General features: G+C 43.8%; 1 protein-coding gene across 1 annotated transcript; it reads left to right on the forward strand.

Moving 5' to 3' along the window:
- The first annotated feature begins 13,997 nt into the window (after nucleotides 1–13,997).
- Nucleotides 13,998–14,687, forward strand: LOC124684309. The gene is made up of 2 exons (XM_047218651.1): nucleotides 13,998–14,314; nucleotides 14,348–14,687. Exons 1-2 carry the CDS (start codon nucleotides 13,998–14,000, stop codon nucleotides 14,685–14,687), a joined length of 657 nt encoding a protein of 218 aa, XP_047074607.1.
- The last annotated feature ends 488 nt before the right edge of the window (nucleotides 14,688–15,175 follow it).

Here is a 15,175-nt window from a genome sequence, read left to right on the forward strand (position 1 = left end):
CAATGTTGAGAGTGTCCACTAGTGAAAGTATGATCCCTAGGCCTTGTTCCTAAATATCGCTATCGCTGCTTGTTTACTCGTTCGTTACATGTTTACTTCCTGCAATATTACTACCATCAACCGCACGCCGGCAAGCACTTTTCTGGCGTCGTACTACTGCTCATATTCATTCATACCACTTGTATTTCACTATCTCTTCGCCGAACTAGTGCACCTATTAGGTGTGTTGGGGACACAAGAGACTTCTTGCTTTGTGGTTGCAGGGTTGCATGAGAGGGATATCTTTGACCTCTTCCTCCCCGAGTTCGATAAACCTTGGGTGATCCACTTAAGGGAAACTTGCTGCTGTTCTACAAACCTCTCGCTCTTGGAGGCCCAACACTGTCTACAAGAATAGAAGCACCCGTAGACATCAAGCACTTTTCTGGCGCCGTTGCCGGGAGGAAAGGTAAAAGGCACTCATACTCCGGTCCCAGGTAACTAAGTACTTTTCTGTTGCCGCCGTTGTGTTTGTGCTCGAAGCTATTTCCTTTAGATCCTGCAATTGCATCTTTTTGTTTCTTGTTTACACTAGTTAGGCATAATGGACAACAATGAGCTTCTTATTCTATTTCCTGATTTAAGACATGGATGGTTTGATGCGAAAATTAAAAAACCTATGGAACATATTAGTATGAACGCTTTGAACACCATTGTTGCTAATGATATGGAAAATTCTAAGCTTGGGGAAGCTGGCTTTGATGAGCATGATATTTTTAGTCCCCCAAGCATTGAGGAGAAAATTTACTTTGATGATACTTTGCCTCCTATTTATGATGATTATAATGATATTGGTATTTTAGTATCGCCTCGTTATGGAGGATAAATTTGATTATGATTACAATATGCCTCCTATATTTGATGATGAGAATAATAATGATAGCTACTTTGTTGAATTTGCTCCCACTACAACTAATAAAATTGATTATGCCTATGTGGAGAGTAATAATTTTATGCATGAGACTCATGATAAGAATGCTTTATGTGATAGTTATATTGTTGAGTTTGCTCATGTTGCTACTGAAAGTTATTATGAGAGAGGAAAATATGGTTGTAGAAATTTTCATGTTACTAAAACACCTCTCTATGTGCTGAAATTTTTGAAGCTACACTTGTTCTATCTTCCTATGCTTGTTACTTTTTTCTTCATGAACTTGTTTATTTACAAAACTCCTATGCATAGAAAGCATGTTAGACTTAAATTTGTTTTGAATTTGCCTCTTGATGCTCTCTTTTGCTTCAACTTCTATTTCTTGCGAGTGCATCATTAAAACTGCTGAGCCCATCTTAATGGCTATAAAGAAAGAACTTCTTGGGAGATAACCCATGTGTTTATTTTGTTACAGTACTTTTATTTTGTATTTCTGTCTTGGAAGTTGTTACTACTGTAGCAACCTCTCCTTATCTTAATTTTGTTGCATTGTTGTGCCAAGTAAAGTCTTTGATAGTAAGGTTCATACTAGATTTGGATTACTCGCGTAGAAACAGATTTCTTGCTGTCACGAATCTGGGCCTAATTCTCCGTAGGTAACTCAGAAAATTATGCCAATTTACGTGAGTGATCCTCAGATATGTACGCAACTTTCATTAAATTTGGGAATTTTCATCTGAGCAAGTCTGGTGCCTCAATAAAATTCGTCTTTACGGACTGTTCTGTTTTGACAGATTATGCCTTTTATTTCGCATTGCTTCTTTCGCTGTGTTGGGTGGATTTCTTTGTTCCATTACCTTCCAGTAGCTTTGGGCAATGTCCGGAAGTGTTAAGAATGATTGTGTCACCTCCGAACATGTGAATTTTTGATTATGCACTAACCCTCTAATGAGTTGTTTTGAGTTTGGTGTGGAGGAAGTTTTCAAGGGTCAAGAGAGGAGGATGATACAATGTGATCAAGAAGAGTGAAAGCTCTAAGCTTGGGGATGCCCCCGTGGTTCATCCCTGCATATTTTAAGAAGACCCAAGCGTCTAAGCTTGGGGATGCCCAAGGCATCCCTTCTTCATCGACAACTTATCAGGTTTCTTCTCTTGAAACTATATTTTTATTCGGTCACATCTTATGTGCTTTACTTGGAGCGTCTGTGTGCTTTTATTTTTGTTTTGTTATTTTCATTCTCTGAATAAATACATGCTTGTGTGGGAGAGAGACACGCTCCGCTGTTGCATATGAACACATGTGTTCTTAGCTTTACTCTTAATGTTCATGGCGAAGGTTGAAACTGCTTCGTTCATTGTTATTTGGTTGGAAACAGAAAATGCTACATGTGGTAATTGGTATAATGTCTTGAATAATGTGATACTTGGCAATTGTTGTGCTCATATAGATCATGTTTAAGCTCTTGCATCATGTACTTTGCACCCATTAATGAATAACTACATAGAGCTTGTTAAAATTTGGTTTGCATGATTAGTTTCTCTAGAGTCTAGATATTTTCTGGTTAAGGTGTTTGAACAACAAGGAAGGCGATGTAAAGTCTTATAATGCTTACAATATGTTCATATGTGAGTCTTGCTGCACCGTTTTATACTTGAGTTTGCTTCAAACAACCTTGCTAGCCTAGCCTTGTATTGAGAGGAATTCTTCTCGTGCATCCAAATCCTTGAGCCAAATCCATGCCATTTGTGTCCACCATATACCTACCTACCACATGGTATTTCTCTGCCATTCCAAGCAAATACTTCATGTGCTACCTTTAAACAATTCAAAAGCTATTATCTCTTATTTGTGTCAATGTTTTATAGCTCATGAGGAAGTATGTGGTGTTTTATCTTTCGATCTTGTCATTTACTTTTGACGAGACTTTCACAATGGACTAGTGGCTTCATCCGCTTATCCAATAATTTTGCAAAAAGAGTCGGCAATGGGGTTCCCAGCCCCAATTAATTAACTTGCATTAATAATTCTCTTCACGTGTTTTGCCCTGATCTATCAGTAAGCAACTTAATTTTGCAAATAGACACTCCTTCATGGTATGTGAATGTTGGAAGGCACCCGAAGATTCGGTTAGCCATGGCTTGTGTAAGCAAAAGGTTGGGAGGAGTGTCATCCATAAATAATGAAACTAAAATACATGTGTAAACAAAAGAGAAGAGGGATGATCTACCTTGCTGGTAGAGATAACGTCCTTCATGGGAGCCGCTCTTGAAAGTCTGGTTGATGAGGTAGTTAGAGTGCCCACTATCATTTGTTGACAACAACAAACACCTCTCAAAACTTTACTTTTATGCTCTCTATATGATTTCAAAACTTAAAAAGCTCTAGCACATGATTTAATCCCTGCTTCCCTCTGCGAAGGGCCTATCTTCTACTTTATTGTTGAGTCAGTTTACCTACTTCTTTCTGTCTTAGAAGCAAACACTTGTGTCAACTGTGTGCATTGATTCTTACATGTTTACCTATTGCACTTGTTATATTACTTTGTGTTGACAATTATCCATGAGATATACATGTTGAAGTTGAAAGCAACCGCTGAAACTTATATCTTCCTTTGTGTTGCTTCAATGCCTTTACTTTGAATCTATTGCTTTATGAGTAACTCTTATGCAAGTCTTATTGATGCTTGTCTTGAAAGTATTATTCATGAAAAGTCTTTGCTATATGATTCATTTGTTTACTCATTATCTTCATCATTGCTTCGAATCGCTGCATTCATCTCATATGCTTTACAATAGTATGATCAAGGTTATGATGGCATGTCACTCCGTAAATTATCTTTGTTATCGTTTACCTGCTCGGGACGAGCAGAAACTAAGCTTGGGATGCTGATACGTCTCCGACGTATCGATAATTTCTTATGTTCCATGCCACATTATTGATGATATCTACATGTTTTATACACATTATATGTCATATTTATGCGTTTTCCGGAACTAACCTATTCACAAGATGCCGAAGAGCCAGTTGCTGTTTTCTGCTGTTTTTGGTTTCAGAAATCCTACAAAGGAAATATTCTCGGAATTGGACGAAATCAACGCCCAGGAGCCTATTTTTACACGAAGCTTCCAGAAGACCGGAGGGGAGACGAAGTGGGGCCACGGGGCGCCGCCACACTAGGGCGGCGCGGCCAGCAAGGGGCCCGCGCGGCCCTGTTGTGTGGGGCCCCCGTGACGCCCTTTGACCTGCCCTTCCGCCTACTTAAAGTCTCCGTCGCGAAAACCCTACCACGTTCGACGAAACCAGAGAAAACCTTCCAGAGCCGCCGCCATCGCGAAGCCAAGATCTGGGGGACAGGAGTCTCTGTTCCGGCACGCCGCCGGGACGGGGAAGTGCCCCGGAAGGCTTCTCCATCAACACCGGCGCCATCTTCATCAACGCTGCTTGTCTCCCATGAGGAGGGAGTAGTTCTCCATCGAGGCTCGGGGCTGTACCGGTAGCTATGTGGTTCATCTCTCTCCTATGTACTTCAATACAATAATCTCATGAGCTGCCTTACATGATTGAGATTCATATGATGATGCTTGTAATCTAAATGTCATTATGCTAGTCAAGTGGATTTTACTTATGTGATCTCCGGAGACTCCTTGTCCCACGTGTGTAAAGGTGACGAGTGTGTGCACCGTGTGGGTCTCTTAGGCTATATTTCACAGAATACTTATTCACCGTTATGAATGGCATAGTGAAGTGCTTATTTATATCTCTTTATGATTGCAATGTGTTTTGTATCACAATTTATCCGTGTGCTACTCTAGTGATGTTATTAAAGTAGTTTATTCCTCCCGCACGGTGTAATGGTGACGAGTGTGTGCATCGTGTAGTACTTGGCGTAGGCTATGATTGTGATCTCTTGTAGATTATGAAGTTAACTATTGCTATGATGGTATTGATGTGATCTATTCCTCCTTTCGTAGTGTGAAGGTGACGAGTGTGCATGCTATGTTAGTACTTGGTTTGGTTATGTTGATCTGTTATGCACTCTAAGGTTATTTAAATATGAACATTGAATATTGTGGAGCTTGTTAACTCCGGCATTGAGGGTTCGTGTAATCCTACACGAGTTAGTGGTGTTCATCATCCAACAAGAGGGTGTAGAGTCTAGCATCTATTTATTTATTCTGTTATGTGATCAATGTTGAGAGTGTCCACTAGTGAAAGTATGATCCCTAGGCCTTGTTCCTAAATACTGCTATCGCTGCTTGTTTACTGTTTTGTTACATGTTTACTTCCTGCAATATTACTACCATCAACTGCACGCCAGCACTTTTCTAGCGCCGTACTACTGCTCATATTCATTCATACCACTTGTATTTCACTATCTCTTCGCCGAACTAGTGCACCTATTAGGTGTGTTGGGGACACAAGAGACTTCTTGCTTTGTGGTTGCAGGGTTGCATGAGAGGGATATCTTTGACCTCTTCCTCCCTGAGTTCGATAAACCTTGGGTGATCCACTTAAGGGAAACTTGCTGGTGTTCTACAAACCTCTGCTCTTGGAGGCCCAACACTGTCTACAAGAATAGAAGCACCCGTAGACATCATATATCCTCATTTCAAATTTTCGTGCCCCTCGTTCGTTAGTTGTACTCAGTTTTCCCCAGCCGCTTAACTTTTGCTCAGTTTTCCCCTCCCTCTAGTTTGAAACCCCTCGCAGACGCTCGGACGGGAAGGTTGCGATTAACACCTTGTTTATCATTTTATATGGTTAGTATATGACATAAGAAGACTATCAGAGTTGGTTTCACATTTTTCTCATTTTTTTAATTTTATAGCCTCATTTCAATTTTAGTCAAACTTAAGCCAAACTGAGGTTTGACCATGATTTGAACAAGTTTGAAAAATGAAAATGGAAAACTAAGCCTGGATCCTTCTTACTTACTCCAAAATGAAGCTATTCCCCAATTTTTGTTCAATTTCATGATTCAGAGTTCAAACCATTCTCTTCAATCCTTAGACTTCATAGGACACTGTTGGAGATATGACATTCCTTACGTGATTTTTTGTTTAATGCCATGAACACCTTGTTTATCATTTTATATGGTTAGTATATGACATAAGAAGACTATGAGAGTTGGTTTCACATTTTTATGATTTTTTTGAATTTTCTAGCCTCATTTCAATTTTCAGCTAAACCCCTCAAAACCCCGTTTGTTGACCAGCTAACCCTATTAACCAATGTCAGCCGCAGATCTAACCCTAACGCGCTACGCTGTCCATCCGATCTAGTCTTCTAGAAGGAAACCTCAACCCGATCCGTGGGAAGCTCAGCTTGCAGCGTACACCGTTGATTGAGGTAGCCTCTGTCGTCCGATCATGGATTCTAGAAGGACTCATGCCCGATCCGCGGCAGCACTCATTCTTCCACGTGATTGACTTCTTTTGTTTCTCTCAGCGCTTCGAGTACAGCTCGCGAGAGACAGGGAAATGCCAGCTGGCCGGCGCCGCGTCAACACCTAGCTCACGGGCCCATCTAGACCTTCCACGCATGCGCTGCTCCCAACCTTTTCAGCGTCGTACCAACTCGTCGCCTAGAATTCGGTGAGAGACATTAAATCTCTTAGGGCATGTACAATGGTTATATTTTGGCGATGCCACGTACGATAATTGATCATCTCTTAGCAACAATGGTTATATTTTGGCAATGCCACTTAGAGCATGTACAATGGTGATATCTTAGCACTGCCACGTAGGATAAACCCTAAGCCTAAACCCTAAGCCTAAACCCGAACCCTAAACCCTAATCCCTAAGCATAAACCCAAACCCTAAACCCTAAACCCTAAGCCCTAAGGCCAAAACCCAAACCCTAAACCCTGAACCCTAAGCTCTAAACCCACTTAGGCTTAGGGATTAGGGTTTAGGGTTAGGGTTTAGGCTTAGGGTGCAATGGTGATATCTTAGCACTGCCACGTAGGATAAACCCTAAACCTAAACCCTAAACCCTAAGCCCTAAACCCACTTAGGGCATGTATAATGGGCCTTCTCTTAGCTCATCTCTTAGCAACAATCTCTCTCAACACATATTTAGGGATTTCTCATTACTAGACATAACACTAAAAAATAACCCATTGTATATAATGTTTTGTTGTTATATCAACATTACATGGCATGGTTAAAATAATACGGTCTTATCAACCATTTTTCATGCCCTTAATTGCACCGTAATTTTCTCCCCTTTTATTTGGTTTTTCCCTTCGCTTAGGAGCGGCAATAACTAGCGACTAATTCTAAATCTACGGACTGATGTGGCGTCAAGTTAAGAGGGAAGATGCACGTCCAATTAATACCATGGAAAGGAAACACTCGTCGGTCCGCCGTGTCGACGCAGAGGAGCGCATTGTGTCGATGCAGATGAGGGCAGGCCAGCCGTGCAATGCACGCATGCATGCAGGGGACGTCGCATCGGAGCTATTTTCATTCAAAGCATTGATCGCTCTGATCGCGCACAGCGCAGCGTAGAGCACGCGGCTGCCATCGCCTAGCACACCTTACCATTTACTTCCTACGCTTTCCCACGTAGCTTCATCAACCGGCTTCATTTCACCCCATTAAATCACTACGCCTCAACTTCCTCGCCCCGGGTAAATAAATAGTGCGCCTCAACTTCATGTTCTTCATCATATTCCATAAGCCAAGCCTAGACACCATGTCGTACCACCCACCCTTCGGCAGATCCTCCGACGAGGTGAGCGACGAGGACAACCACCCTAAAAAGAAGCATTGGTATAAGTGGTCGCCACCGAAGAAGCGAGCCCTACGCGGGTGAGGCGGGCGGGGCGGAGGCGGGCGACGCACCGCCAACCGCTCCGACTCCGAGTCCCCCAAGGAGGAGTCAACCGACGTCTTCGTCCACAACCCCGAGCCGAACAGCATCGTCACCCCCTCCCCCCCCCCCCCACCGACAAGTGGTGGGAGGAGCAGGAACGTCGGGAGGCTCGCCAAGAAGCTCGTGAGGCGCGGCGGGACGCAGCAAAGAAGAGGCGCGCCGAGGCGGAGGCCCGCCGGGAAAGGGAGGCTCGTCGGGAGGCACGCTTCCGGGAGGAGCGTTATGTCGCGATCAGATCGGCCCAGATGGCGGCGAGGAGGGAGACTGGATCGCAGCGGGGTGGTGGCCATAGGCGGGCGGGTAGTAGGCCAGCCTCCCGGCGGCGAGGATGGCCGCCAGATCGATGCCATGGCTAGCTAGGGGTTGGGGTGGGGCCAGCCCAGTACTATTTTTATATTTTTATGTGTTTTATCTATGTGTAACAAGCCTACTATGTACGTGTTCATGTCGTGACACGACACTATATATCGTAATGCTACTATTATTAGTGTTTTAATGTTTTTGTCTATTTTAATGTATTTTTATCTATTTCCTTGTTTTATGACAAATTCAAATGCTTAGTACTACTCTCTCCGTTCCTAAATATAGGGTGTATAGTTCTTGGCACGGAAATTAAGAAACGCACATTAAGAGCAACTTACACGAGTTTTGGGCAAGATTACCCCTAAATAGAGGAGTTTGGATGAGCTAAGTCCAACTGAGTGGTTATACGCAGTACACCTTATATTTTGGAGCTTTTTTTGGAAAAACTATACATCAAGTAACGGAGGGAGTACTACCTTCCACTAAAAACACTTATAAAAATACTCAGTAATATTACAAATTCATATTCAAATTCAAATTTAAATTTGAACCACTATTACAAACACTTATAAGAAGCGACCGTATTGGACCTGAAAACGCACTATTGGGCCTGAACAACATGGTAGTTTTGCCAAACTATTGTTGCATTTGATTGAACACTGAATACAAAGCATAAGATCAATCTCATTACTGATTACAAAGCATGTCTAACGGCTAATGATCAAGAGATAAAGCTGAGAGAAATTACACAAAAATAAAATAGCCCGGCCATCAAATTATCCTGCTTTTTCAAATTGACAAGTTTCACTAGCTGCTTGTTGATCTTCTTCAACTCCTTCACCGCCATCTCTTCCTCAACCCCTTCCGATTTCCCCACCGTAGCAGCAGATCCCAATTGCTTCACCGCTGACGGAAAATTGAACCCCAGGGTTGCGCCTCCATCTTAATCCTCCTGATGTACTCATCAATCCACTCAAAATGCGTGCATTTCGCCAGATCCTAAAAAAATAAAAAATAACCCTAATTCCCAAATCGGATGAAAACGCAAAATTGAGAAAAAACTAATGAAATTGGCAGAGGGGAAACTCAGATCCCACCTTCCCTGGCTCTGCTTTAATCTCGCATTTGAGAAACTCACGCCCGGCGTTGCCATTCTTGTCGCTCATGGTGACCAGCCTCTTCAGGGGCGCCGTCCGTGGGCAATCAGGGCAGCTGCCCAACGGCACTGGAGCGTAGCGTGGCCATTTGAGCTGGGAGGCGAAAGAGGAGCTCGACATCGTCTGTCGGCGTTGCCGTGCATCATCGTCGAAGAAGAAGGGGGAAGAGAGGATGCAGAGGAGGATGCAACGGTCGGGGATTGCTCCGGCGCGGGGCGAGGCGGCTCTGTTTTGTACCAGCTGAGAGTTGTGGGTCCCATGCAGTGAGGTGGATAAGTTGTGGGTCCCGCGGTGAGGTGGACAAGAGGTAGATCCCGCACTCGGAGGTGTCCTGTGCTGATGTGGATAAGTTGTGGGTCCCGCTCAGCCCATGTGATCTGAGTTGATAAGATGTCTACTGCTGTTTAAGAGAAGTGTCGTATGCTAGCTGTTTGCGTCGTCAAGAGCATCGCATGGGGACTATTCCTACGAACAACATCGTTTTATTTTCAATAGTGAGTAAAGACGTCGCATAGGAGCTATTGGCCCGAGCATTATATCATATGGCTTAACTCAGTTAGAGACGTAATTAAGTTCTATTTTGTTCTTTAGTGTTTTTAAGGTATCATAGTGTCACGCAATCACTATGTATGTGCCTTGGTCAATTCTTGTGCCCTTTTTCTAAGGCAGCATGGTACTGTTATCCTTGGTTCATTAAAACTGAATTTGTTGCTCAGCATCATCCATCAGTCACTGATATGATTCAAACTTTACTCACTTCTCAACATCCAGAAATAAATGTTAGTACACTTTACACATTCTTGTGGTGTCTTTGGAAAGCACGAAACGATACTCTATTTTGCAGGAAAGCAAGCAGACCTTCTCAGATATATGCAACATCAAATGCTATAATCAAGGGAATGAATCTAGAAGACAACAACTCCTCACATCAGCAAGGAAACAAGAACATACAAGAGCCAATCCAAACGCTTCCCCCAATTCCTCAAGCTCAGCATGATGATTATTTCACAGGGAATGTCATCTATTGTGACGCGGCCTGGAAAAGACAAACAGGGCAAGACAAGACCCGAGCTGGACTTGGCGTCATCATACACATGCATGACAATCAACACCTCCGGCAACTACATGTTGCAGCGCTCTCTCCGCCAGCTTCCTCGCCTCTACAAGCAGAGACATATGGGCTGCTTCTAGCAACAAGGCTAGCAGATCTTCTACAGATTCAGGATCCTTACTATTACACTGACAATTCAGTGTTAGCATCGGCGGCAGCATCTCCAACTGTATTCAAAGCTCCAGGACACTGGGAGAACAGGCCACATCTTGCAGCAATCCAGGCTTCTCCATCATTTTGCTGCAAAAAAATAGCTCATATTAATAGGTGTAAAAATTTCAAAGCAGACCATCAGGCTCGTTTAGCTCTTAGAATTCAGAATACTTCTTTGGCTATTCGATGCTTATGCTCCGAAGCAGGTCAATGTCCTGGCAGGGACATCCTTTCTGTATCTAGCGTGGATCCTTTCACACTTATCTCTGTAAAATGCACTTAAGTTGAATAAAATATTTTATGTTCAAAAAAAAATGTATGTGCCTTGGTCAAAGTTAACAACTACAGTATACTTCATAAAAGAAAGAATTATGGGAGCAACCTGTGATGCGGGTCATGATAACACAACAAAACACTTTGAGCTGCCGGCCAGACCAGACGGGTGCACTTAATGATCCGTAGTTCCGTACATGGTCAGATTAGTTAACCCAAGGCGTGGGTCGACGCCTCGACGGGCAAATCATTTAACCCCTACTAATAGAAATTAGGCCTTTCGTTTGAAGTTGTCTGAAGCATTAATATCGGACGTTTATGATCCGGAGCTAATATGAGCATTAATTCCGGTTCCAACGGCTAGGACGCTAAAAGGTTTTAGTCCCGGTTCGTAACGGAATCTTTAGTTTCAGTTAGACAAAAGGGGCTGCGGTGGGTTGCCACTGGTGCGAAACCTTTATTCCCGGTTGGTGTTACTAACCGAGATAAAAGGTCTACCCTTTAGTCTCGGTTGGAGACACGGACCCGGATTAAAGGTTTTCTGGGTTTTTTTTGGCTCCGCCCCCCTCCCCTCACATGGATCGCTTTTTTTTAGCTTTGTAAAATACAAAAGAAATTGATACTTTTTTTTGCAAAATTGCGTCATGTATCGGTAAAATGAAATTTCTACTTGCATACAAACTAAAAAAAACCGTTTAATATATGAAAATGTATCTACGCGAAAAGTTACATCCAATTCACCAGGGTTTACCCAGTTAGCCAACTTTTAGATTCTCAAACTGCCAAAGGAAAGTATGAAAAAATTCAGGATTTTAGGTTTTCCAAAAAAATAGAAAAAAATAAAATATTATTATTATTTATTTATTCAAGATTATTATTACATCATTATATTTGTTTATTAAAAGAATTATTTGGAATTCAAACAATAAAGAAGTGTGATATCGTGACCAAGAGGTTAAAAGGATTGATATGATACTAATATCAATAACATACGTGCAAAGCATTTGGAAGCGTGATGGAAGGAACTGAGAAGTTAAGCATGCTAGTGTTGAAGCAGACTAAGCAGGAAGTTTGACCACGAGTGAGCAATTTGACCTGAGATTAAGTCTAGTTAGAGACTAAACTTGCCAAATAAATGAAATACTATAAATTTTGAAGAAAAAATAGAAAGTAAGAGGGATTGGAAAAAAATTGAATAAAAAATAGTTGTCATGGCCTTTAGTCCCGGTTGGTGTTACAAACCGGGATTAAAGGTCCTTCGCCCCGACGCACCCCCGCAAGTCCGCAACACACATTGGAGGGGCCTTTAGTCCCTGTTCGCAACACAACCGGAACTAAAGGGAGGGGGGCTTTAGTTCCAGGAGAGTGGATTTGGTGACTAGGTGTATACGTGAGCACCCTCTAGATGCCGCACGATCTGCTTTGAGATTCGGTTCTCGTCAATTCGGTCTGTTGCCTTGACGTTGTCTTATGCATCGCTAATCGTACTTGGAGTGGGCTGCGGGTCCCGCATTTCAATGATTGATAACAGGGGATTGCTAAAAATGTGATTTGGGTGTGTTGTTAGTGCTGATGTAGTTTGTTAACCCAACAATGATGGTAACATGGGATTTCTAAATGTGACACGTGTCAGCCAATGGATGCGTGCTCACGTATACACCCGGTCACCAGGCTTATTTTGTTAGTTCCAGTTGCACATCTGGACTAAAGCCCCTTACCAACCGGGACTAAAGGCCCGTTTTCTAGTAGGGCCCGCTGACGGTACCACGTAGCACAACACGAAGGTTGCGTGATGAAAGCTTAATTTTGCCTTTTTTCAATGAGAAGTGTAGTTTAGCCCGTTTGAATATTTGGGTTTCTAGCGAAGGGAGCACCAAAAAACAAAACCGACTTTTGTAACCTGGCGAAACTTGGAATAACTTAATGACACCTCCTGAAACAATTTTAAAATAGTCTATTTCATGCTGTGTTTCAAACTTTGTTCATCATATAGTAAGAAAAATAATTGTTAACTTTCTTAGGTTTCAAACCATAAAATACATGGATGAGAAACAAGATAAAAACATCGAATGTGTTTCATTATGAATCATGATGTTTCATTGTGTGAATCATAACCTTTCACTGTGATTTGGAATTCGGGTTTTGAATTTTGTTAATTTTGAGCTTGTTTGAAACATCATAGAATAAAAATACATGTTAATTTGAACAAATTGTTATGTAGATATTCATTCGAACACATATAATTCAAATTTGTGCATGAAAAAATAGGATGTGTGTACTAATAGAGATGAGAGAGTGCTAGTGGTGAGTAGACATTGTTCCATGTTACATATCCTAACGTCAAAGTAACCACTCAAAAATTAAAGGTGCATACATGCACGGGACATGTGCATTTCTCCCAAATGGTTGAGTTGAAATCTTGTGTAACCTTTGATCTCAATTTTTTTTGAACACGCTTTGATCTCAATTAAACAACAGTTGCAGTAAAAGAAAACGTAGGCCCCTAGCTTATGGGTTATGGCCGACCATGTGACCTTGTCGCCACTGCCATCGCTTTCCTCTCGTCCTTCTCGGCCTCGAATTATGCTTGCTCGTCGCCTTAACACAATCCATCTATCTTATCTGCTGCCTCGGTGTCTGAACTGGATTAACGAAACTGAATTGTAAGAAAGACACAGGCAGGGTTGCTCCCACTTAGTAATAAACAAACCTACATGTAAGCAATGATAAGCAGACAAGGAAAGCCTTCAACTGGCACCACCTTTGCAGGGGCATGTGAGGAGCCACTCTACCCCTACAGGGATTTGCATCAGATCGGCCTGACAGCTTTAGATAGTAAAATCCCGACCCATCTCTTTCTTTGCACCTTTTTTTGCCTCGGCAGGATGTGGTGTTGCCAGTGCCCCTGTACATAATGTTGGATCTTCAGATCGATCTCGTGTACTGATGCACAAGATCCGACGCTTCAAGATACACACATCGCAACTAATGTTTCACGCGTTATAGCCGTAGAGGCAACAGCGGGCAGCGGCAGTAATCCTTTTGCCGGCCGGCGCACTGCGTGCATGTGAGCTCACCCGTGCAGCTAACTCAGCTTCCTTTCTATAAAGATCCGACACGAATCAAGAGCAGCCGCACTTACAAGTGAAGAGGGAGATCGATCACTCAGAGAAGCTGTGAGCAGAGTGTACAGAGCCACAGAGGCAGTGATGGACTGGTACGCGTGGCTGTCCAAGGCGGGGCTGACCCCGGCGGCGACGTACGAGTACGGCCTGCTCTTCAGCGAGAACGAGCTGGAGCCGGCCGACGCGCCGGACTTCGACCACGACCTGCTCAAGAGCATGGGCGTCGCCGTCGCCAAGCACCGCCTCGAGATCCTCAAGCTCGCCAGGAAGGACGCCGCTGCCGCTGCCGCCTCCGCCAACTCGCTGTCCTCCTCCGTGACCGCACGGCTGGCGCGAAAGGCCGGCAAGTGCATCGCCCGGTGCGCGCGCCGGCTCGCAGGCGGCGGGGGAAAGGCGTCGACGTCCGTCGTGCCGAGGATCTGCAGCAGCGGCAGGGCGTCGACGACCGTCGTGCCGAGGATCTGCAGCGGCAGCGACGACGTCGTGGTCCGCGCTGGCGCCTTGCGCCAGCGGAAGAGGGGCGTGAAGAAGATGGTGCTTATGATCACGGACAGCGGCGTTGCCACGGGAGCCGGTGGTGGTGTCCGGTTCTCGTCGGGGTCGTCGCAGAAGGCAAGCCTCATGTTCCACGACTGCGCCTACGAGGAGGATGAGGAGGAGGAAGACGCGAGCGGCGGCGAGGAGGAGCAGAGCTCCGACGGCGGCGCCGCCGCCGCCACCGGAAGAGGCGAGATCAAGTGGGACTGCATGTTCCAGGACCTCAAGCCGACGTGAGAATTGCGTGACGATCAACACCCTAGTTCATCAGTTTCAGTCGATCCATCATTCTGGCCATCTCGTGTTTCTTGTTAATGTTCTGTTCCTGCGAGTATTACCTACCGCGCAGTAGAAACTAGATTCAGAGTGATCTGTCAAGATTCCACAACTCCTAGAATTACTAGTAAAATCGTTTGATCTGTCTGCATGAATGGGTACATGAGTTCGAGTGAGTGAAGGACAAGACCGATCTGCACCACGCATTGCCATGAATCTCTCTATTTCCAGGTTATGTGAGAAACTGAACAAATCTGTTTTATCCAAGTCAAGTCAACCTCCCGAAGAAAGCGCGGCAAAGTCGACATGCACCTAGTGAAATGAAGTCCAAAAAAGTGCAAAACCTGATGATGACCAAGAAAAGCAAAAGTCCATCATATCCCACATTCAACAGAGATGACATCGTTATTGCTCGTCTATAATTATGTCTCGTCCATCCATACACAATA

The sequence above is a fragment of the Lolium rigidum genome, chromosome 1 (genome assembly GCF_022539505.1).
Source record: "Lolium rigidum isolate FL_2022 chromosome 1, APGP_CSIRO_Lrig_0.1, whole genome shotgun sequence".
NCBI classification, from domain to species: Eukaryota; Viridiplantae; Streptophyta; class Magnoliopsida; order Poales; family Poaceae; genus Lolium; species Lolium rigidum.

Coding starts and splice junctions, on each gene's coding strand:
- LOC124684309 (XM_047218651.1), top strand. CDS start 13,998: ATGGACTGGTACGCGTGGCTGTCCAAGGCGGGGCTGACCCCGGCGGCG. Junction 14,315..14,347: donor GGCGGGGGAAAGGCGTCGAC/GTCCGTCGTGCC, acceptor CAGCAGCGGCAG/GGCGTCGACGACCGTCGTGC.